The sequence below is a fragment of the Leucoraja erinacea genome, chromosome 9 (genome assembly GCF_028641065.1).
Source record: "Leucoraja erinacea ecotype New England chromosome 9, Leri_hhj_1, whole genome shotgun sequence".
NCBI classification, from domain to species: domain Eukaryota; kingdom Metazoa; phylum Chordata; class Chondrichthyes; order Rajiformes; family Rajidae; genus Leucoraja; species Leucoraja erinaceus.
Window position 1 is genome coordinate 48,622,545 of NC_073385.1, and position 24,864 is coordinate 48,647,408.

The 24,864-nt window shown below is 41.4% G+C and overlaps 1 protein-coding gene across 6 annotated transcripts in view; it reads right to left on the reverse strand.

The window, feature by feature from the left end:
- Positions 1-24,864, reverse strand: part of LOC129700352 (gephyrin) — a 459,263-nt gene that overhangs the window by 213,021 nt on the left and 221,378 nt on the right. For all 6 annotated transcript variants that reach the window (XM_055640758.1, XM_055640759.1, XM_055640762.1 and 3 more), the window contains exon 4: positions 643-735. In XM_055640758.1, the coding sequence (XP_055496733.1) occupies positions 643-735 (93 nt within the window). The remainder of the gene's footprint in view (positions 1-642; positions 736-24,864) is intronic.

Sequence of the window (24,864 nt, forward strand, 5' to 3'; positions counted from 1 at the left end):
AATGCTAATTCTTGAAGATTTGCCCTCCCATGAAATGATCTAGCAGAGTTCCTGACATTGGGTGCTGTACGAGTGGAGTTTGCACATTTTCCCTCCTCCCCCTACTGCCTGGGTTCCATATCCCACAGACATGTTGCTTGGAAGGTTAATTGGTTACTGTACATTGTCCAAGTGTGGAAGGGGGGGGGGATCTTGATGAGTATGTGAGAGAGAATGTTGTAAGGAAATAAGTCGGGGAATAGGGCTGATAGAAATGTTACGTGAGCTGGCCGGGACTTGATGGGCTTAATGGCCTCTTTATATGTCATAAGAAAGTATAAGTACTCATGTTGTTATCCACAGGGCCAGTTTTACCTCGATTTTGTGCACTCCTGCCACATGTATGATGTTTTATTAACAATTGAAATAAACAACATTTATTTTCTTCATCAACTCTTTGTTACTTCCATAAAGCATTTTTCAAAGTTAGCAAGGCACAACCTCCCTCTGTGGTATCAATGTTCGTGATGTGTCCATGTTAATAGATTAATAAGAAACAAGGGAAACATAAGGTGGCTTTAAAGGTGGCTTAAATGTGACTCGTAATAATCAACTATTTCTCAGTCAATATTATTACTGGAATACTTATTCAGTGATACTCACCTCTGGAGTTACATCTCTCGGGGCAAATCCAGTTCCCCCAGTGGTTAAAATAAGATTCAATTCCTTATCATCGCACCATTCAATGAGAGTTTCCTAGAAAAGAACACACAATAATATCAAGCAGTGCAAGGTTCTTTTTCTGTGAAAGCAAAGCAAATCTATGATAAAGCATATTTCCACACATACTGGTTTATTTAGAATCTCAGAATGCATGCAAAGCCTTTGCAATTCCATATTTAAACAGTCCAAGAAAGCAAACTGACATTATGTCAGCTGATAAGAAACATGATGGTGATCTCAACGAGTTTATTACACGTGTTAAGACTCCCAGATGTAGGATTATTAAGCAATACCCAAAGTCCAATATTACGTTATGCCAGGACAACAAATTCCTGTTTGTTGCAAATATGTAGAGTAAATGGTTAGGAGTAAATCTTGTGATATAAATGTTAGTTCCAATTGTTGTGACTATTGGATAAGGAATGCTTGTGAATATATGTGAATCAATCTGGAATTCTAGTTGGTCAGTAATATAAATTAATTTTTGTTTACCAAAACCCATCAATGACTGTAAACAGCTATTTTTATAAAGTGCACTTGTGAGGTTGTTCTGTATATCACACTACATTTATATGAATTTAGTTATTGTTTCATCACAATTCTTTATGATTAAATTGACAAGCATGCCATTTAGAATCATAGTCCCACAGCATGGAAACACCAATTTTCCCATACATGTCCCATCTACACTAATTCCTCCTGTCTACATTTGGCTCATATCCCTCTAAACCTGTCCTATCCATGTACCTGTCTAAATGTTTCTTAAACGTTACGATAGAACCTGCTCAACATCTCCCTATAGCTCAGGCCGTCGAGTCCTGGCAACATCCTTGTAAAATCTTATACAACTGCAACATGACCTTCTGACGTCTAGACTCAATGCTCAATTTGATGAAGGCCAATGTACCAAAAGCCTTTTTAACCATCATATGTAACTGTGATGTTTAAGAAGGAACTGCAGATGCTGGACAAAAATGCTGGAGAAACTCAGCGGGCGAGGCAGCATCTATGGAGCGAAGGAATGGGTGATGTTTCGGGTTGAGACCCTTCTTCAGATATGTAACTGTGATGCCACTTTCAATTAAATATGTACCGATACTCCCAGATCCCTCAGCTCTATAACACTCCCCAGAGCCCGACTGTTCACTGTGTAGGCTCTGCCCATGTGTGTGCTCCAAAAATGCAACACCTCACAATTTCTCTGTATTAAATTCCATCAACCATTCCCCAACCCACCTGCCCAACCCATCAAGATCCTGCTGCAATTTTTGACAACCATCTTCGCTAACTATAATACTACCCACTTTTGTGTCATCTTCAAACTTGCTAACCATTTCATGTACGTTCTCATCCAAATCATTGATATAGATGACAAACAGCAACGGGCCCAGCACCAAACCCTGAGGCACTGGCTTCAAGTCCCAAAAGCAACCTTCCATCATCACCATCTGCTTCCTTCCATTCAGCTATCTCTCCTTGAATCCCATGGGATCTGACCTTCCAGAGCAGCCTCCAATGCGGAACCTTGTCAGATGCCTTACTAAAATCCATATGTCCATACCTCTTCCTTCATTGACCTTTTTGGTCACATCCTCAAAAAGTTAATTCGTTAGACACGACCTCCCATGTATAAAACCACATTGACTATCCCTAATCAGTCCTTGTCTATGTAAGTGTATGCAAATCCTATCCCTCAGAATACTCTCTAATAAATTTCTGACCACAGACGTTAAGCTGGCCTGTAGTTCCCAGCCTTTTCCCTGCAGCCCTTCTTGAATAGAGGCACAACATTTGCCTCCCTCCAATCTTCCAACGCCTCACCTGAATATAACGACGACATAAATCACAGCGAGGGCTTCTGCAATTTCCTCTCTAGCTTCCAACAGTGTCCTTGGTTATATCAGATTTGCTATCTTTATTCTCATTTTCTTTTAACCATCCATCATTTGACTTTTCCTCCTTTTGTGCATTGTCCAAGAATGACATTTGCTTCTTATGCAACCACACTAAAAAAGAAACTGTTACAGACAGCAACATATGAAAGGACTGCATCTGTGCCCAAGATGAGGTATTCCATACCAGGACATCAGAGATGTCCTCTATCTTTAGAGAATGGGGGTTCCCCTCTTCTATCATAGATAAGGCCCTCACACACGTCTCCTCCGTAACCCGCAGACCCGCTCTTGCTCCCCCTCCCCCCAGTCACAACAGGGACAGAGTCCCCCTAATCCTCACCTTCCATCCCATCAGCCGTCGCATACAACATATTTTCATTTGGTATTTCATTTGGCATTTTCGCATCCTCCAACGGAATCCCACCAATAGTCATACCTTCCCATCTCCTTTCTGCAACTCCCTGGTTAACTCATCCTTTCCCACCCAAACCACCCCCTCCCCAAGTCGCCTTCCCCTGCAACCGCAGGAGATACAACACCTGTCCCTATACCTCCTCCCTCGAGTTTGGCCAGGGACCCTGGCAGTCCTTTCAGGTTAGGCAGAGGTTCACTTGCACCTCCTCCAACCACATCTACTGTATTTGTTGTTCCAGGTGTGGACTCTTATATATCGGTGAAACCAAATGTAGACTGAGCAATCGTTTCGCTGAACAACTTTGCACTGTCCGCCTTGGCCTACGTGATCTCCTGGTTGCCAAACAGTTTAACTCCCCTTCCCATTCCCTTTCTGTCTACCTTTCTGCCAAGGGCCTCTTCCATTGTTAGAGTGAGGCCAAATGCAAATTGGAGGAACAGCACCTCATTTTTCACTTGCACAGCTTACAACTCAGCGGTATAACTTCAAGTCACCCTTGCATCCCCTTTCACTCCGTCCCTCCCCCATCTTAGTTGTCATACTCATTTCACTGTCATCCTGTTGAGTTTCATTGTCTGCATATCTTGCTATCTCCTAGCCCACAGCCAACAATGGACCATTGTGGGCTCCACCTTTCCTTGATCATCTTTACTTTTTTGCATATCTTGTATTTGTTTGTTTTATATCTCTCTATATCACCATCTATATCTCTCATTTTCTTTTCCCCTCAGTCTGAAGAAGGGTCTTGACCCGAAACATCACCTACTCTTTTTCTCCACTGATGCTACCTGGTCCGCTGAGTTACTTTAGCTTTTTGTGTCTTCGGTTTAAACCAGCACCTTCTGACACATTAAATAGAAAAATAGTTTTTTGGCACAGTGATAGAGTTGCTGCCTTACAATACCAGAGACCCGGGTTCGATCCTAACTTGCTGTCTGTATGGAGTTTGTACGTTCGCCCTATAACCACATGGGTTTTCTCCAGGTGCTCCGGTTTCCTCCCATGTCTAAAAGACGTGCAGGTTTGTAGGTTAATTGGCTTCTGTAAATTGTCCCTAATCTGTAGGATAGAACTAGTGTACGGTGATCATTGATCAGTGGGGACTCACTGGGCCAAATGGCCTGTTTCCTCGTTGTATCTCTAAACTAAACTAAGCTAAAGGAAAAGGGAAATCACAGCAGGTGATATACTCTGGGCTCCAAATAAGTCATAGGAAGAACAAACAAGTATAAATACAAATTTCTGAGAAGTGCAAAATTAGTTAAACTGTAATAGTTGGGTATTTCAATTACCCTAACGTTAATTGGAACAGTACTAAATGAAAAGGTTACAGAAGGCACAGAATTCTTGAAATACGTATATTCTAATAATTGTTTTTAATCAGTGCAATGCAAGCCAAATAAAAGGGGAGGCAGTACTTATTTTTAGGGAATCATGTGGTAAAGAGGCATTGCGAGAACAAACTGGGGGCAGTGTTCATATTTTAACAAGCTTGGCATGGTTGTAGAAAAGACAAAAATAGATTGGGAGACAAAAGTGCTGGAGAAACTCAGCAGGTGCGGCAGCATCTATGGAGCGAAGGAAATAGGCAACGTTTCGGGCCGAAACGTTGCCTATTTCCTTCGCTCCATAGATGCTGCCGCACCCGTTGAGTTTCTCAAGCACTTTTGTCTACCTTCGATTTTCCAGCATCTGCAGTTCCTTCTTCAACATAAATAGATTGGGAGAGATGTTTTAAATTGGTGCAAATTCCAATCTTACAAAGTTGAGATATGATTTAGCAAAAGGAGATTGGTAAATCCAAATGGAGAGACAAGGAGGAGAGAGTGATGGTCCAGAATTTATACCCATTAGAAAAAAGGTTAAATGCTCCCATTGACCATCTCCCATCGATATCAAGCAACATGCAGAGCCGGGTATAACAAAAGAAAGTAAAACTATATATATCAAACATCTACATAGCAGCAAGTCTGAAGGAGCTTAGAAGATGCAGGGTGTAATTAGAAAGGAAATTAGAAAAGTAAAGAGGGTGCATGAAGAAATGTTGGCAGGTAGAATCAAGGAAAACCCTGGTATTCCATATGTAGGTGAAGGAGTAGAGTTTTAGAAAGGAAACAGTAGCTGCCATTGGAGATACAAAACAGCAGTGTGGGGAAATTATTGCAAGAGATTCTGAGAGAGAGGATTGATCTACCAGCATTTGGATAAGCAGGGACCGATTAGAGATACATTTGTACTATCTCAGTGCTATTATCATGTTAGTAATCCAGCGGTCTAGACAAACAATTTAGAGACATAAATTCAAATCCCACTTGGCAACAGTGGAATTTAGATCCAGGTAATAATCTGGAATTTTACAAGAACATCTGGCCATTAGTAACACTGATCACGAAAACACTGGATTATTTAAAAAAAACCTGTTTAGTTCACTGATGCCTAAGCTGTCTGCGCTTTGTGAAATGAAGATTTATTCTTTCCCTCAGGATTAATTTCAATAATTTTGATCATTAAAGTTAAACCTACTGGTTTGAAATTAGTTGATTAACTCTGCAATAGTTTTTAAACATTTTGTTTGTTATTCATTTTCAGAATGTAAACATTACTGGCAACGTTGGCATTTATTGTATGTCCATAAATACTCCCAAATTAAAGAGGCAGTTAACAGTCAAGCATACTGGTGAGTGTGAAGTCACATTTGAGACAGTCTTTTTTAGACTGGCAGATTTAATTTACGGAAGGACACTGGTTAACCAAATGGGTTTTTATGACCATCCAGTGAATGGTTACAGTTATTTTTTATTTAGTCACTTGAATTTGAGTTCTGCAGTTGTCACGGTGGGATTCAAACATAGGTCTCCGGATCAAACATTCAGAATCTAACTGCTAATTGAGTAACTTAACTACCATGCTGTCAAACGTGCAGAATCCAACAGTCATCCAATCCTTCAACATTTATTGTCAAGAGAGATTTGCCAACCTATAATCAGAGTCTCTGCAATATAGATAGATAGATAGATAGATCCTTTATTGTCATTCAGACCTTTCGGTCTGAACAAAATTATGTTGCCTGCAGTCATACACAGAATCAATAATAACAAAACATACAATAAACACAAATTAAACATCCACCACAGTGAGTTCACCAAGCACATCCTCACTGTGATGGAGGCAAAGTCTTAGTCTCTGTCTCTTCCCTCCTTGTTCTCCCTCTGCGCCGAGGCGATCGATCCAGGCCGAAGATGCTGCTCTCCAGTCCAGCAGACCTCCGTGGTGATGTCGCCGCCGCCAAAAGCTGGAACGCTGTCTCCGCTCCGAGACGGCCCGCCACAGTATCCTCCTTTGCTTCTGTTTAACTTGGGAAATATTTCATCAAGGCCAAACGATTTATCCTCTTTCAAAGATGCTAAACCCCTTGGTACACAAAAATGCTGGAGAAACTCAGCGGGTGCAGCAGCATCTATGGAGTGAAGGAAATAGGCAACATTTCGGCCAGAAACGTTGCCTATTTCCTTCGCTCCATAGATGCTGCTGCACCCGCTGAGTTTCTCCAGCATTTTTGTGTACCTTCGATTTTCCAGCATCTGCAGTTCCTTCTTAAATGCTAAACCCCTTAATGGATCGCCCGTTTCGTTTGTCCCATTCAATATTTTTTTGCTATTGTCTTCCTTAATTCCATCTGTAACGGCAAATGTCCAACTTTTCCAGTACCTCTTTTCCCGTTGCCATTACTACATAGGTAAGTAGGAGTGATCTTATGCAGACCTTATAGAACAGATCATCCAGTCGTTATTTCCAGTTGGTTGTTTATTGAAGTAGATGTACAAACAAAGAGATGAACGTACCAGGTTTTCCTTATTCTACACGCAAGTTGTAGATGTTCTGTCCCCGGTCTGGCCTGAACTGTATGCTCTCCCCCGTGTGCCTGTCACTTCCTGTTCCCTATGCCCTAATATATACCCCACTCTGTGTATCTAATGACTGTCCCAAATGTCATAAATAATACTGAAAGATATATCCAGACAAAATAATATAATATGCCAAAAGTAGCTAGCCTAAACATAAATGGCTCCTACACCCTAAATGTCTTTCGTATATAACGAAACAATTACCAATAAACATTAAAAGGAGCTACAAAAACTTTACACATATTAAAAGAAAGGTATGTACTATGTGTTGGCATCTAATCTTCTTTAGTGATTCAATCTTCTTCTCTCCCTTCTTGTTATCCTTATCTTGCTGCACATCACAGTCGGGCCACCACAGGAATCACAGATAGTCAATATGCTTTTCTGATACCTTGACCTGATGAAACATTGCTTTGATATCAGTCATCAAAGCAAATTGTTCTCGTCTGATTCTGATGAGATCTCCAATGAGTGAGTTGGTAAGGTCTGGACCCTGCAGCAGTTGGCAGTTAAGTGATGTTCCTTTGAAGACTGCTCCACAGTCAAAGCCAACCCTTAAGTTTCCTTTCCTTGAATGATACACAATGTACCAGAGTTCTCCATCACTTCGATTCAGCTGGTCCACTGGTACCATTTCAGCATAACCATTTTCAATCATTTCTGTGAGGAAAGATGTATATTCCTCATGGCACTTTGTATTCTTGCCAAACCTGCGTTTTAGGCTCTGGATGAGCTGCTCTCTGCAATGCAATGGTTATTTGGCATGCTGCCACTTTCTTGTTTGAAAGGTAAGTCTAGACAATAGTGTCCATCTGTCATCTTTGCTGAGCGATTCATAATATCCAAGAACTTTACCTCTTCTCTGGACATTTCCTCTGTTTCCTTGCTGGTTCTTTCACTGAAGTCGTGATGAAATTGTTTGACCAGTAGCTCCTCTAGGTTTACAATGGATATTCGATTGACAGCAGCAGCAGGACAGCCATTTCATCCCAGCTGTTGTTGTCTCTTCTCAGGGGACATTGATGACCCACCCAAGTAGGGTCCTCACAGCGTATGGTCCATCTCCTTGGCTGTTGACCAACTCCCAAGGTTCCAATCCATTTGAAGCATTTGTCCCAATGAGTAGGTCAATGCCAGTGTCTATTCCAGGAGTCCTGATATTCTTCAAGTAAGGCCATTGTAAGATGTCTTCCTGCCTGGGAATATTTAGCTGAGAAACAGGCATGGTCTTATGTGTGAACACATCAGATAATTGAATAAAATTGTCTTTGGCCAAAATAGATATTTCCAAACCTGAGATATGATGACTGATCACAGGCTTCACTTGGTTCATGGTATACAAGAGAATATTGGTCTTTAGTTCTGTAATGTTCAGCCTTCTCATCAAGCTTTTGGTGCAAAAGGTAGATGAACATCCATGATCCAAAAAATGTATATGTTTGCAACATTGTGTCCCCCTTGTGGCTCTTTACCTGTACTGGTACAATGGAGAACACGCAGGTTCCATCACCGGCCCCAATATGCCCACACATATGAGGTGAGGGAACAGCATTACTCACAATTAGTTTCTCATTCTGTTCTGTATGCTCTGGCTTCTTCTCTTTGTTCTTTTGTTCAATGTGAAGTATTTCAGGATTATTTTGGTTGCACACATCACAAGTCAAACGACTCTTGCAGTCTTTGCTCATGTGTCCTATCGTCACACATCCAAAGCAGACTCCCTTCTCCTTTAAGAAGTCTATCCTCTCTCTGTCCCCCTTCTTCCTGATCTGTGGACACCACCACCAATGTGTGACTACTTTTATTACAGAACAAACAGGAAACCTGAGAATTGGTGATAGATACATTTATTTTCATTCCATTCGTTGTCAGATTTTCTTACACTGCTGTTTCTGCAGGTATTACAGCAGTTGAAAAAATGCTTCCTCTTGGTCCTGGCCTTTCTCTTGCTTTAGCAAAAGTAGAGCTTATGACAGTTGATATCCTCGCATCCTGGATGTTTCCAAAAAGTGGATCTGATAGTATCTTCACTTATCTCTCTATGAAGTCTACCAGGACAGAAAATCTAGCTCGATGTCCACGCCTTTCCAGTAGCTGTCATGCCCTATCCCTCCACTTGTCCCTGAGCTTGTTAGGCAGTTTTAGGATAGTCTTCATATTGGAAGCAACATTCATTTCCTCCATATACAGTGCATTCAGAAAGTATTCAGACCCCCTTCACTTTTTCCACATTTTGTTACGTTACAGCCTTATTTCAAAATGGATTAAATTATATTTTATTATCATCACTCTACACACAATTCCCCAGAATGAAAACAGGTGTTTAGAAATTTTTGTAAAATAATTAAATAACTGAAAAATCACATTTACATAAGTATTCAGACTTTTAGCTATGACACTCAAAATTGAGCTTAGGTTCATCTTGTTTCCATTGATAATCCTTGAGATGTTTCTACAACTTGATTGGGGTCCACCAGTGGTAAATTAAATTGATTGGACATGATTTGGAAAGGCACACACCTGACTATATAAGGTCCCACAGTTGACAGTGCACGTCAGAGCAAAAATGCCATGAAGACGAAGGAATTGTCCGTAGACCTCCGAGACAGGATTGTGGCGAGACACAGATCTGGGGAAGGGTATAAAACAATTTCTGCAGCATTGCAGGTCCCGAAGAGCACAGTGGCCTCCGTCATTCAGAAAAGAGTGGGTTAACATGATGAGCGTTTGATGGCACAGGGCCTGTACTCGCTGGAGTTTAGAAAAATGAGGGGGGACCTCATTGAAACATACCAAATAGTGAAAGGCTTGGATAGAGTGGATGTGAGAGGATGTTTCCACTGGTGAGAGAGTCTAGGACGAGAGTTCATAGCCTCAGAATTAAAGGAGTTTACCTTTAGGAAGGCAATGAGAAGGAATTTCTTCAGTCAGAATGTGGTGAATCTGTGGAATTCTTTGCCACAGAAGGCTGTGGAGGTGGTCAATTGATAATTTTGCTTTAAAATAGATAGCTTCTTGATTAGTATGGGTGTCAGGGGTTATGAGAAGGCAGGAGAATTGGGCTAAGAGGAAGCGATAGATCAGCCATGATTGAATGGCGGAGTAGACTTGATGGGCCGAATGGCCTAATTCTGCTCCTATCACATGACCTTGTGATTACAGCATCCCGGGGCATGCCACTCTCGAGTCTGCGCTAGCCTCATAAAATGTGGGCACCCCCTTCTGTGTATATAACCCCACCCACAAGTTTAGGAAAAAGATACAGAAATACAAGCAGTAACTAACTTAAGAATAAATAGCTCCCACACACATTTGTTTTAGATTTGGAAAAATTTCAGTAAAATTGCTGCGTGAATATAAGTTAAATATTGATGTGTAAATTTGACAACATTTATTGATTTTCAGTAATTATTGAAGTTTTGTAAACAGCTAAAAAATGTTAATAATTGAAATAACATTCATTCAAGAGATGATTTTGATTTGATAAGAAAATTAACAATTAAAGAAGGGTCCTGACTTGAAAAGTCATCTATCCATGTCATCCAGAGATACTGCCTGACCTGCTGATTTACTTCAGCACTTTGTTTTTGTTTTATAAACCATCATCTGCAGTTCCTTATGTCTACATTGTAAGTCATAGCGCAAATTGCTATGACTGAAGGAAACTATGTGTCACCTTATTTTACAGTGTGAATTACTGTAACTACCTAATCGAGAAAATCACAGCTTTTTGCATGTACAGGATCAGTAAACAATAAAAATACAAAAAATTGGGGTTATTTTGTCATCAAAACAAATGCCATTAAACATTAATATGCCTTTGATAAAAATTCTACTTGGATGTTAATATATTTATTACCTAAAGCTCAAAATTACGAGTAAGGATAAGAGCGGTAAGTGATAATACAGAACATTTTAAATAGTGCATCAATAAACAGAGCTGTAATTTGTCAGAGGACAGGCATTTAATTATTGGCTTCCACTGTGCTCAGTTGTCTTGCTTATCACAAGGAATCTGAATGCAAATGAAGAAGCTGTGGCCTTTAAATGAACTTTAGAATGCACTGCTGTAAATAAAATATGTTTCCATAAATCAGTGAACCTTTCAGCTTGTAATCCATTTATTCTGTCACAATTGCAAGATCCTGATGTTGTGTCATTTGTGTTTCACACACACACACATAAAATAACTGAGCTTTCAATTTTGGAGCTCAAGAATTGTTCAATGTTTTTAAATAAATATATATTATTTGTAATATAAAATTCTAATCCTATTCTTTATGTGGCCACTGGATAATATAAGGAAAATGATCTATATCATGCAAATTATTTAAGTAATCTACTGTAACAAGTCTCAGATGAAGATCATCTGAGCATTTTGTTCTTAAGTTCATTCCCATTCATGTCAAGGTTTCACTTGGTGCCAAAACAACACTCTGCTGCAAAGCTGATTCAAAACATACGGACATTTTGTGGATGGAGGTTCTAGTGTTTAGCTGCACAATCTCTCATGGGTTTAATGTATATTTTCTATCTTGATCAGTTCCAAAAAGCATAATAATCAGGTGCTTGAGGTCTTACTAAGCAGCAATGGAGGTGGTGCAATGCATTGGTCAGAAGGGATTAGAAAGCATTGGAGCCAGGCAGTGATGTGTGATAGACACAAAATGCTGGAGTAACTCATCTCTGGAGATAAGAAATGGGGGACGTTTCAGGTTGAGACCCTTCTTTAGACCCGAAACGTCACCCATTCCTTCTCTCCAGAGATGATGCTTGTCCCGCTGAGTTACTCCAGCATTTTGTGTCTATCTTTGGTTTAAACCAGCATCTTCAGTTCCTCCCTACACAGTGATGTGTGATATAGATAGATCAGCTGCTCAAGAGGCCTGGACTTGGAAGGGATACATGAGGAAATTGCAGCATTTGGAAATTCCTGCGGAGTAAGGTACCGAGGCCATCTAGGTGACAGAGCAAACGGCGAGATCAATCAGAAACAAAGAGACATATAAAGAAAGAGGAAAAGACAAGAAATGCACAGAAAGAAAGTAAAGGGCCTGTCCCACTTACGTGTCCTTGGCACGCACATTACGCGACCTCGTGGTCCCGTTGAGTTGTGATGGTCCCGCGGAGGTCGGGCGCGATTACATGAGTACACACAGCTGTCTGGAGTGCGTGACGGTATTTGAAGATGGACACAAAGCTGGAGTAACTCAGCGGGACCGGCAGCATCTCTGGAGAGAAGGAATGGGTGATGTTTCGTGTCGAGACACTTCTTCAGTCTGAAAAGAAGGGTCTTGACCCGAAACGTCACCCATTGCTTCTTTCCAGAGATGCTGCCAGTCCTGCTGAGTTACTCCTGCATTTTGTGTCCATCTTCAATTTTCTTGGCCCCGCTCTGGGAGTAGAAGTGGGGGCGGATCCGGACCGCAACGGCCGTGAGCCCCAGGCCGAGTTCGGCGATCGTTTGCCTGCTTCTGCTGCTGTAGAAGGTGAGACGTTGCGTCGCGCCAGGGTCTTGGGCCTGTCCCACTTTGGCCGTCAGTTCCGCGACAGGCCATTGGCGCGCGAAGATTTCGTTCACTACAAATATTTCAGAGCCCGGCGCTATGTCGCGCACAACTACATACCCTTCCGCGCTTCTAAGTGAGACCGGCCCCGCGCGCCCATACGATGCCCGTGCGCCTAAACGCGACCACGCCGGCGCGTAATTTGCGTGCCATGGACACATAAGTGAGACAGGCCCTTAAGAGAGAAGTCGTGAGAGTGAGTAGCAATGAAATAGACAAAGAATAACTAAAAATTGTACAGAAGAAAGGAAAAGGAATGTAAATTACGAATGCAATTTCTTTCCAATAATCTGCTAAAAGTTCAGTACAATTTTTGAAAGCATTAAAAGTGAGAAAAAAGGATAAAAGGAGTAAAGTAACAATGAGGACATTTTCTGCTGAAAAAGAGAACCCTCAGCCATACATTAAGGGAAAATGTGAAATGCACCATTAGTCTGTAAAAGAAAGCTTTTGGTCCCACGTCGAAGAATGAACCATTCTTTTGGTTTCTGAATGCCGCATTCCAACGGAGGGGGGTGGAAATCTCTTGAGTTTTATTTTCTGTGCATTTTTAGAAGATCAATTCTATATTAAAACTATGATTCACAACTGTGGCAAAATACTTGGAAAAAGGATCAAGTGCAGGCAGGTGAGATTAGTTTATCTTTGCATCATGTTGGGCATGGATATTGATGGCAAAAGGCCGGTTCCTGGCTATGCTGTTCTATGTTCTGTATGTTTAATTTGGAATCCGGGGAAGAGTTGAAACTGTTTGAGTGGAAGTTTGAAATTGACTTAATAACCAAGATTTAAAACAAACTCCTCAATGAGCCTTATGGGCCTGTCCTACTTAGGTGACTTTTCAGCCGACTGCAGGAGACTATGCAGTCGCCACATGGTCGCGGGTGGTTGCCGGGGAGTCGCCTTCATGGTTGTGAGTAATTCACGCATTCTGGGAACTAGTCGCGGCCTCATTAAGGTGGCAGCGGATTTTTCAACATGTTGAAAAATTAGCGGCGACTAGAATGAAGCCGTCATGGAGAGTTGTGAGAATTCTCGTCTCGTAGGTGGGTCGCCAGGTGGTCCTAGTGGGTTGCCAGGAGGTCGAAGGTTCTCGTAGGTTGTAGCCGGAGCTGACAGGTGAATTTCCTTGGCTCATTGGGGAAAAAAAACGTAAGCAGTAGTTTTCAGAACCAAGGATAACCGACTGGTAATGTTAAATGTCCGCCGAACTTCACAACCGTGTATCTTTGGCTTCTTAAAAGTTGGCTGGCTTCTTAAAAGTTGTCTCCACTCCTTCTCCCTCCTTCTCCCCCCTCCCCCATACCCCCTTTTTTAAAGGACTTACCGTAGACTGTTCTTAGCCGTTTTAAGTACAGCGCCAACCTTCCTGTTCATCGTGGTGCGTGTCTGTATCACCTTGGCTTTGCACCGTGGTAATCAATCAGCGCTCCCCCCGCTTGCCCTATCCCCCGCCTGCGATGTGTGTGTGTGTGTGTGTGTGTGTGTGTGTGTGTGTGTGTGTGTGTGTGTGTGTGTGTGTGTGTGTGTGTGTGTGTGTGTGTGTGTGTGTGTGTGTGTGTGTGTGTGTGTGTGTGTGTGTGTGTTCCACTCCACCCCCCGCCGTTCCAGTTGCCGGTTTTTCAGGTGACTGCTGGCAACTTGACAGTCGCCGGCAGTCACCTGAAAAATCGCGTAAGTGGGACAGGCCCATTATATTAAATACTGAGACTTTTCTTTGAAAATAAATGTTGGTCATTTATATAAAGAATAAAATAAAATAATTAGGGTTTTGGATACATAAAAGCTCCACAGGTGTTTCAAACAATTTCATAAAGAGCAAAAATAACTTGAACTTTGCACCTGTGGCATTATGACTTAGGCTTTCAGAGAGCATAAGTGAAATGTTGGTGTTGAATAGTTTAGCAGAGATACTTGTCAAATAGGTTTTGCAGATTTATACCAGAAATCTGCCTTTCTGGAAAATATGGGAATTTCATTGCTACTGTTCGAACATTCTTGCCGGAGTGCTGGGGAATTTGATCAATTCTATTTTTAAACCATGATCTTGTCTTTTAGTGCCCGATTCGTCAGAGAACTACAATGTATACTTGTCAGAAACTGTTCCTTTCTCTTGCACCTTTTTGAAATGAAACCAGGCTGTTCATAACCTCAGGGTCATACCAAGGTTATTTATTTTAATCATTGTACATCTGTCCCTGCCTTAGCTCATATGCTGCCGAAAACCTTAAGAATTTGATGTTTTCAAAGCCTTCCTGGTTGTTGGGTGCGAGCATTGTATCCATCAACCATCTGCTGTTTGGGTTGTGGATTTTCTGCTCTAACTTCAAAAGATCAAATGAAAATACAAAGATACTGAAGCTATTGATCTAGAGTGTCATAAATCTTATAATTAAATTATAACAAGAGATTGGGAGAATTACCTGTCGGATTCATATTCTCTTATGATATGAACTGAGATACACCTCCAATTTGTCATACCCATAGTACCTATAATTAGTTAATCAATTTTCAGTATCTATTAACCTTATATACATCCTGACATTCAGAAATGGATAGACTTCCTATTTGTGGTATTTATGGTGCCTATTTCAACATTAAAAACTCACTAATATCCTTCCTTAATATTGGTCAAATGAAATATTCATCTTCTGTCAAATCCATCTCGATGCAATATATCTGGTATTATATGAACTGCTACTATTTCTATTAGCTAATAGTCACAGGACCAGTTGAGGTTCAGGGCACATGACTATAACTGGCTTTGCTTTCAATTTAACTGCAGTATCCATACACAATTTATTGAGCTATCTAGAAGGATAACATTTGTACAGAACCATTCAGAACTTATTAGGAGTTACTTGAAAGGTTAATACAGTGTAAGCCATATAGATCATGATTGTAAGAAATATCACTCAACTTAACTAACAGCAGCACCTTTTTACGAACAACACAACCATAGTATTATAAAGATCAACCATTCTATTTTGGAGCCAGTGGAATGCATTCATTACCTAATAAAAATAACATTATCTATGGATAAAAAAACATAAATTACAATAACATTGTTTTGCACAAAAATTCAGTGAGCATTTTACTGTCAAATATATAGGAATGAAAAATTACATGAGAGCAAAGCATTTAAAAAGCATTCAAGATTGATATTTGCACAGAACTGCGATTAATAGTCGGGATGAACTGAATGGCATTATCAGCACAGTGAAATTCATATGTTTAAATCTGTTTAAAAGATGCAAACATTGGAAAATCTCAGCTGCATGGTTTTATCCATGTAGCAGGAAGCATTAAATATCTTTGTCCATAAGAACTCAAATCTTATTTTATTTTGTTTGTTAGTGTGTATGAGAATTTGCCTCATTCTTACATCGGTCAGGGAAGGTAATGAAGGGTTGCCACTATATTTCTGCCGTTGGGAAGATTCTACGTAGAAGAAAGGCTTAATTTTGGGCTTCTGTTCTTAAATTATGCCAATTATGATTCACTCACAAAACCTTCAATGTATACAAAGAATCTAAGGCCCAATTCCCTGTCCTTTTGCCAGGATAATAATGGGCATTGGTAAGAACTTACAAAAGACAGAAAAAACGTAACAGTGAGAAAATACATAAAAATGCCAAGGTAAAGAGAAGCAAAGCAACGTTTGTACATTTTTCGAAAGATAAACCACCAGTGATGATCCTCACAAAATCCTGCAGATCAATTAAAATATACCAGGTATTAACACCATAATGAATCATTAAGTTGTCATATTTAACAACGAACAGAGACCAACAGCACCAGGTTCACTGATTCGATATAGCCTCATTTAACTTTATGAATAATACATAAATGATTAACATACTATTCGTGACTTGTCTCATTTGACTTCAACAAAATAACTGTCAACCACTCTCTTGAATCCTCCTTCTCAGTCTAGTGAAAGCTTTTCCCTTCCACTTTTGCTTTTAACAAATTCAATGGGTCTCAGAGTCATTGTGATGATCTACATACCCACACATCTCTCTCCAAATGTTTGCAAGTGGCAAAGACAATCTATAATAGGGAAGCTCCACATTGCCTCGAATCAACATTTGAAATATTCACCGAAAGCAAATATTGAACTATAAATCCTTCAATCTTTACAATTCATGGCAAAACAGCTCAAAAGCTGACTGATTAACATTTCAGCCGATCATCTCATAGTTCTTATACCAAAAAATGGCAATACATTTTGGTTTAAATTCACAATCTATTTGCCAAATTCTTCCTATAGAACATTAAAAAAAAAGACAATATTATGAACTAGGTGTAATATCACTAATTATTTTCTCCATGTCCATTGTTTGAACAATTTAAAATATGTCAAAATGGTTTGGTCAATGCATTTTACTCGTAGAATCAATCTGATTACCATTCTATCCAATCTTTTGCTAATAGAATGTTTTTTCAAAATGGCTTTTCAAAATGCAGCACAAAAATGTACATATACATGCAAAATAACTGCAAAATTCAAGATTCAAGAGAGTTTATTGTCATGTGTCCCTGATAGGACAATGAAATTCTTGCTTTGCTTCAGCACCACAGAACATAGTAGGCATGACTTCAGAACAGATCAGTGTGTCCACATACCATTATATAAATATATACACACATGAATAATTAAACTGATAAAGTGCAAATAAACATATAATGGGCTATTAATGTTCAGAGTTTTGTCCGAGCCAAGTTTAATAGCCTGATGGCTGTGGGGAAGTAGCTATTCCTGAACCTGGTCATTGCAGTCTTCAGGCTCCTGTACCTTCTACCTGAAGGTAGCGGGGAGTTGAGTGTATGGCCAGGATGGTGTGGGTCCTTGATGTTACTGCCAGCCTTTTTGAGGCAGCGACTGCGATAAATCCCCTCGATGGAAAGGAGCCGATGATGGACTGGGCAGTGTTTACTACTTTTTGTAGTCTTTTCCACTCCAGGGCGCTCAAGTTGCTGAACTAAGCCACGATGTAACAGGTCAGCATGCTCTCCACTGTGCACTGTAGAAGGTAGAGAGAGTCCTCCTTGACAATCTGGCTCTCCGTAATCTTCGCAGGAAGTAGAGGCGCTGATCTTAATAATTGCATCAGTGTTCTCGGACCAGGAAAGATCTTCAGAGATGTGCACGCCCAGGAATTTGAAGCTCTTGACTCTTTCAACCATCGACCTGTTGATATAAATGGGACTGTGGGTCCCCATCCTACTCCTTCCAAATTCCACAATTAGTTCCTTGGTTTTGCTGGTGTTGAGGGCCAGGTTATTTTGCTGGCACCATATGGACAGTCGCTCGATCTCTCTTCTATACTCTGACTCATCCCCATCAGTGATACGTCCCACAAAGGTGGTGTCGTCAGCAAACTTGATGATGGAGTTCGCACTATGACCGGCTACGCAGTCATGAGGATAGAGTATAGCAGGGGGCTGAGCATGCAGCCTTGAGGTGCTCCCGTGCTGATTGTTATCGAGGCTGACACATTTCCACCAACACGAACAGACTGTGGTCTGTGAATGAAGAAGACGAGGATCCAATTGCAGAGGGATGCGCAGAGACCCATTTCTGCGAGTTTGGTAACCAGCTTGGAGAGGATGATTGTATTAAATGCAGAGCTGTAATCAATGAATAACAGCCTGGCATATGAGTTTTTGTTGTCCAAGCAGAGTGGAGAGCCAGTGAGATCGCATCCACCGTTGCTTTGTTGTGGCGGTAAGCGAACTGAAGTGGGTCCAGGTTTTTGTCGAGGTAGGAGTTGATTTGCGCCATGATCTACCTCTCAAAGCACTTCATCACCACAGGCGTTAGTGCCACTGGTCGATAGTCATTGAGGCACATCACCTTGCTCTTCTTGGGCACTGGTATAATTGATGCCCTTTTAAAGCAGGTGGAAACCTCAGACCTCAGAAGTGAGAGGTTGAAAATGTCCGTAAAAACTCCAGCCAGTTGGTCCGCACAGGTTTTTAGAACACGACCAGGTATACCATCAGGTCCAGGCGCTTAACGAGGGTTCACCCCTCTGAAGGATTTCCTGATGTCGGTCTCTGTGACTGAGTGAAATACCATCACAGGGAATGGGGGCTCGGAAAGGCACATCAGTATTCTCCCCATCAAAGCGTGCTAAAACGCATTGAGCTCGTCAGGGAGTGATGTTTCGCCGAGATTCGAGCTGGCTCCCGATTTCGCCTTGTAGGAGGTGATTGCATTCAGGCCCTGCCACAGTTGCCGAACATCTGTCTCATCCTCCAGTTTGGAGCAGAAGTCTCTTCTTTTGGCCTTTTTGATGGCCTTACCAAGGTCGTATCTGGACTTCTTGTAGACCACTGTATCATCAGACATGAATGTCCGGTGTCTGGTCTTCAGAAGAGTGCAGGTCTCAAAGTTCATCCAAGGTTTCTGACTGGGAAACACTCAGAAGGTTTTTGTAGGGATGCAGTCCTCCACACATTTCTTTATGAAGTCTGTAACGACTGTGGCGTATTCGTTCAAGTCCGTTGCCGAGTCCTTGAACATTGCCCAGTCTACAGACTCCAAACAGTCCTGGAGTTGTTCCCCCCCCCCTCCCCCCCCCCCCCCCAGCTCTGTACTGTCCTCCTCTCTGGGGGTGCGCTCTTTAATTGCTGCCCGTAGGCCGGAAGGAGCAGCACCGCGGTATGGTCGGATTTATCAAAGTGAGGGCGAGGGATAGAGCGATAGGCATTCTTGATGGTGGTGTAGCAGTGGTCGAGTTTGGTCCTCTGGTGCAGCAGGAGACACGTTGGTGGAAGTTAGGGAATGATTTCTTTAGGTTTGCCTTATTGAAGTCCCCAGTAATGGTGGTAAATGCCTCAGGGTAAGACGTCTGGTGTTTGTTGACCACGGCGTGCAGCTCCTGCAGTGCCAGACGGACGTCTGCCTGGGGTGGGATGTAGACCGCGGTCAGGATGATGAAGGTGAATTCCCTTGGGATGTAGAAGGGGCGGCACTTCACCGCCAGATGTTCGAGGTGTGGAGAGCAGGAGTTGGACAGGACTGCCACGTCTGAGCACCACGCAGAGTTGACCATGAGGCAGACGCCCCCTCCTCTCCCTTTCCCAGATGCCACTGTACGATCCAGTGTACGGTGGATGGAGAACCCTTCAGACTGGACCGCTGAGTCTGGTGATCTGGGGTCCTCCACTTTATTTTCAAGGGACTGTACATTGGCCAGTAGGATAGTAGGGAGAAGTCCCCTGCGCTTCAGTCTGACCTGAAGTCCTGCCCGTCGGCCACGTACTGTACCTGCTGTTTCTACGAACCTGCGCTGGACCGGGGATTCCCTCACAGACGGCAGCTCCAGCTCTATAACGAACGGGGATACCTTCAAAGTCGGCAGCTCCAGCTCCGTTGTTCCAGGAAGATCCAGCTCGTTGGCTCTGGAGGTCATCCCGGAGTTTCCAGGTACCGTACCTACGTTCCTCCGTCGGGTCGGGTGATTTCCAGCGAGCGTGGGAAAGTTTAATGTCCGGGGCTCCCGCAACTGCGGGAGATCGCGAAATCGCAAGAGCCATAAGGTGCCCAAGCAGCTTGTCCGAAACGGCACCGATTTCTGCCGTTTCCCTGATGCGGGTGAGTTGTTGGAAGTTGTAGGTGGACCTTTTATGTTCTGGTGCTTCGCAAAAGTCGCCGCAGGTAGGCACCATATTGAGTTCACAAATTGAGTTCACAAATGTTCTTTTGTGGTTTCCGCATCTCTATTGCACAAAAACTTAAGTGTTGAAAAGTTTTCTTCGATAAGTTGTTTAACTTGCACCTTCCACTATTGACTAGATATCACCTAGGATCATGTATTGCAGGAATTTTTAATTGGTGGACTCTAAAGTCAGGGACATGAGCCAATCTCCATGCATTCCAGTGCAGCTCAGAGTTGACATTTTTAAACCAAAGGCACATGATTTATTGATGAGGGTCATCACCTCAGCTGCAGGAAAATTGAATGTGTTGAATATATTTTATGTTATTCTATTAAAAACAGTGCAATGCAGAAACTTTTAATTTCATATATACCGCATTGTGGAGAAAAATGCAATTTATATTTATATTCAATATAAAATAAAATATTTAATGTGGATACAAATGTTGTAATTTCATGTGATTCGTGAGCATTAGGTATGGTGACACTGGAAGACTTTGCAGCAAAATGTACTTCTCCAATGTTATATTCATTGTAAAAAGCAATTGGATTTAAAGCATAAAATAATATTTTTTTCAACTGACTGCATGCATCTGTAATATAGTTATTGTCTCTATGCCCATTTCGTGACATTCTCGCATTGAAATAAAGCAAGCAGAGAGATTTATCATGAATGTGATAAGAACTCCATAAAATTAATAGCAAGAAAAACCTTGAACTGGTCTCCTTCCCTTCTCGACTGACCTGGAATGATTTTTTTTTTAAAAGTGTTCCCTGCTGTTTTAACAAAGTTTCTCTAAATATACCACGCCAGAAGAAATATCTAACATACAACATAGAAAGGTACAGCACAGGAACGGGGCTTGCAGCCCACAATGTCTACGGCTGAGTTAAACTGATCTCATCTGCTTTACATGATCCATATCCGTCTATTCTTTGCATGTGCCTATCTAAAAGCCTCCTAAATGCCACTATCGTAGCAAGGTAGGAAATGTCATCACCTTAGTTTAGAACTAAGACCTGATGTTTTTGAGTCATGGACCTGCTTTATATTATGTGCACAGAATTATTTCCCTGCTGGCGACTTACCTTAAATATTTTAGTAAAGTCAGCGATTCACGCCTTGGGGTCTTATGCTGGGAAAAATGTTGACTTTCAAAAGAAGTCAATCAAACATTTCCTGAGGCTAACAGGTTTTCCTATAAAATGGATGAATATTTTGATGAGCTCTGCAGTTCATTTAAAGAATCGTGCTATCATTTGTACTCTGTTACGTGTTCTTTTTGGTTGCTGCTCTTGTAATATAAGGACAAAGGAATTCAAAATTGCCTGCTCCATTATTCATCAGGATCATGGCTGATCTTCTACCTCTACATCATTTTTCCGCTCAAGCCTTATACAGTAGTTCTTGATTCCTTTAATGTTCAGAAATCTATCTCCCCTTGTTCTGAATGAACAAAATGATTGTGTATCCACAAGAATCCTGAGCAGAGAATTCCAAAGATTCACCAGCCTTTAAATGAAGAAATGTCTCCTCTTTTCAGTTCTGAATGGCCTACCCACACCTGTATCCACCCTGTCAGAAAGCTGTACAGCTTGGCACCAGCCCTTTGGACATGAAGTCAGTGCTGATCTTTTTGCTCATTTACACTCATCCCATTTGCCTGCATTAGGTCTGTATCCATTAATGCTGTGCCTACTTAAGGACCTGTCCAAATGCCTCTCAAATGTAAGAATTGTACCCGTTTCCACCCCCTCCTCTGGCAGCATGTTCCGGATAAAAGCAACTCTCAATGCAAAGGACATATTTTCAGATTCCCTTTCAAGGCAGCACAGTGCCAGAGACCCAGATTCAATCCTGACCTTGGGTGCTAGAGTTTGTACCTTCTCCCTGTGACCGTATCAGTTTCTTCCATGTGCTTTGGTTTCCTCCCACATCCTGAAGACGTGTTGGCTTGTAGGTTAAGTGGCCTCTGTACCATTGCACCTCTTGTGTTGCGACTGGATGAGAAGTTTGATAACCTATAACTAGTGTGAACGGGTGTTTGGTTCAACAGGGATTTGGTAGGCAAAGGGCCTGTTTCCATGCTGTATTTCTAAACTAAACTGAACTAAAACTCCTTTCTCATAAACCTAAGACCTCTTATGTATTATACCAAACCATGACAAAAACATTTGACTATCAACACGATTTATGCTTCTCATAATCCTATATACATCTATTAAGTCACTCTTCAGCCACCTTTACTTCAGGTAAACCAGGTTTGGCTTATCCCATCTGTCCCCATAAATAACATCCTCCGATTCAGGTAACATCCTGATGAATCTCTGATGCTACCACATCTTTCCGACAGCTTGGTGGCCTAGTCAGTGTATTGTAAAGTATAATTTAATTCCTCAACTTTTACATTCTAAGCCACAGCCTAGGAAGGCAAGGATGTCATATGCCTTCTTCGCCACCCTGTCTACTCATGTTGTCACTTTCAGGGAACTGTACTTGGACCTCTGGGACTTTCCATTCATCAACATTCTTTAGTGCCATGTCATTTACAAAGCGGGGCCGGCAACAGATGGCCTCAAGAAGGGGGAAGTCCATACTGGCCTTCTCAATCTTTCAGTCTGAAGAAGGGTACCAACTGGAAACATCACCTATTCCTTTTCTCCAGAGATGCTGCGTGACTCGCTGAGTTACTCCTGCATTTTGTCTGTCTCTTTCAAAGATGATGTTTTACACCTGAGTATCCACTCCCATTCTGTTTTCACATGGTCTTTTCTCATGCTATCAAATTCAGCCTCTCCCTAAGTTACTTAACTCGAGGACCAAACTTATTCCTTTCCATAACTGCCTTGAAAATTACAGAATTATTATCACTGTTTTCAAAGTGTTCTCCAACTACATTTCCACCACCTGCCCAGTTTCATTTCCAAATTAATTGTCCAAATTAATAATTTACACAGTTCACGACAGAAAGTGAGCTTCAAGTAATTAAGGCTTAGGGACAGGTACCAAAGCTGTTGAACTCCAAAAATAAATCATTTTTTACAGTTCTGAATTGCTTTTCACTGTCAGACCAGGTTGTTCTACCCAGGGATTGGAGTTGGTGACTCCTTTCCCTCATTCATTTACTGTACACTGAGTAAATACCTACGGGGCAAAATGCCCACTTTCCCTCACGGAGCTCTCACTCATCATAATATCAAAAGTCTCTTATGATGTGTGTGTCATGAGTGGACAGTTATGGGATGTCAGGTTTGCACTGAGAATCAGAGATGTGGATAGCAATTCACAATTCAATATCCTGACAGAGAAGATACTGCAATGTATTTTCTAGAACACAATCAGTGCAGCATATAGTCACTATAAAAGAGACAAGGGTGTGACGATCAATAGCAATAGTGGAAGACAAAGAAAATTGTTTGTTTACTCGTACAAAGTAGACAAATATGATGTAAACAATTAAATGTATGAGCAATTAAGAGAGGTTTGGTGGTCAGATACATCATGACCCCATGTGGCAAGAGTTGGAAAACAGGCTTCAAGAATGGGAGATTGGTGCACCGTGATTTTATATAAATTCATCCAAACTTTCATTTTTTAATAAAAACTGGTAGTAGGTTCTATTACAAACACCCTACTCTTCCACACTGCTGAGCCTTTGCAATTCAAAATAATTATATGTAACGAAAATATACAAACTCACAATTACTGGCAGCATTTTATGATCCCACCATGCTTACCTCTTGCATATTCCTTCAGTCATCAGACGGATTTACAGTGGCAATGACTTTCCAAGATTTCACACACTGAAGTTACAATATCTGCTTATTTTCCCCAATCTTGTTGATATTATTTTAGTTTAGAGATGCAGCGTGGAATCATGCCTTTCGGCCCACTGAGTCCATGGTGACCAATGATTACCCATACACTATGTCCTATACTACACACTGGGGTCAATTCACAGAAGCCAATTACCCTACAAACTTGCACGTCTTTGGAATGTTAGAGGAATCCGGAGCACTCGGATAAAACCCACAGGGTGACAGAGAGAACGTACAAGCTCTGTACCCATAGTCATGATCGAATCCGGGTCTCTGGCATTGTAATACAGCAACTCTACTGCTGTGCCACTCCATATGAACGAGGTAAGTAAAGTGCCCAGAAAACCAAATAATAGACATGAGTGAAATTCAAAGTTATGGGATTAAAGGGGCAGAGGTGGTGTATGTGCCAAATTGCCTACCATTTTTTTCCCTTCAGGATGAAGGAAAGAATGTAATTTTATGCACTGGATATAACTAGATCATTGCTCTCTTTTGCCGTACTTCAGTGAACTGGATATAGACATGGAGAACTTGTGCAAAGTTCATGATGGAATGAAACTCAGAAAGGTAGTACGCAGCAAAGTACAAAATATCTGTAACAAATAAGGAACATTTCAGGAGGACGTCAACAGACAAGTGAAATGGTTGGAGACATATTGCAAAAAAAACTGTTGAGGGTGGTGCACATGGGAAGGAAGAATGAAGAAAGATGAAGATTGGCACAATTTCAAACTGACACAGTGTTTCCAATTTGAAGGAAATTACCCGAAATTCGGGAAATTCTGGTTGTCTTCGGGTAATTTTAGGAAAATAAAATAATTTCGGGAAATTTCCGCATCCGGCCCATGTGATGATTTGGGGAAAAAATATATATTTACGACCATCCGC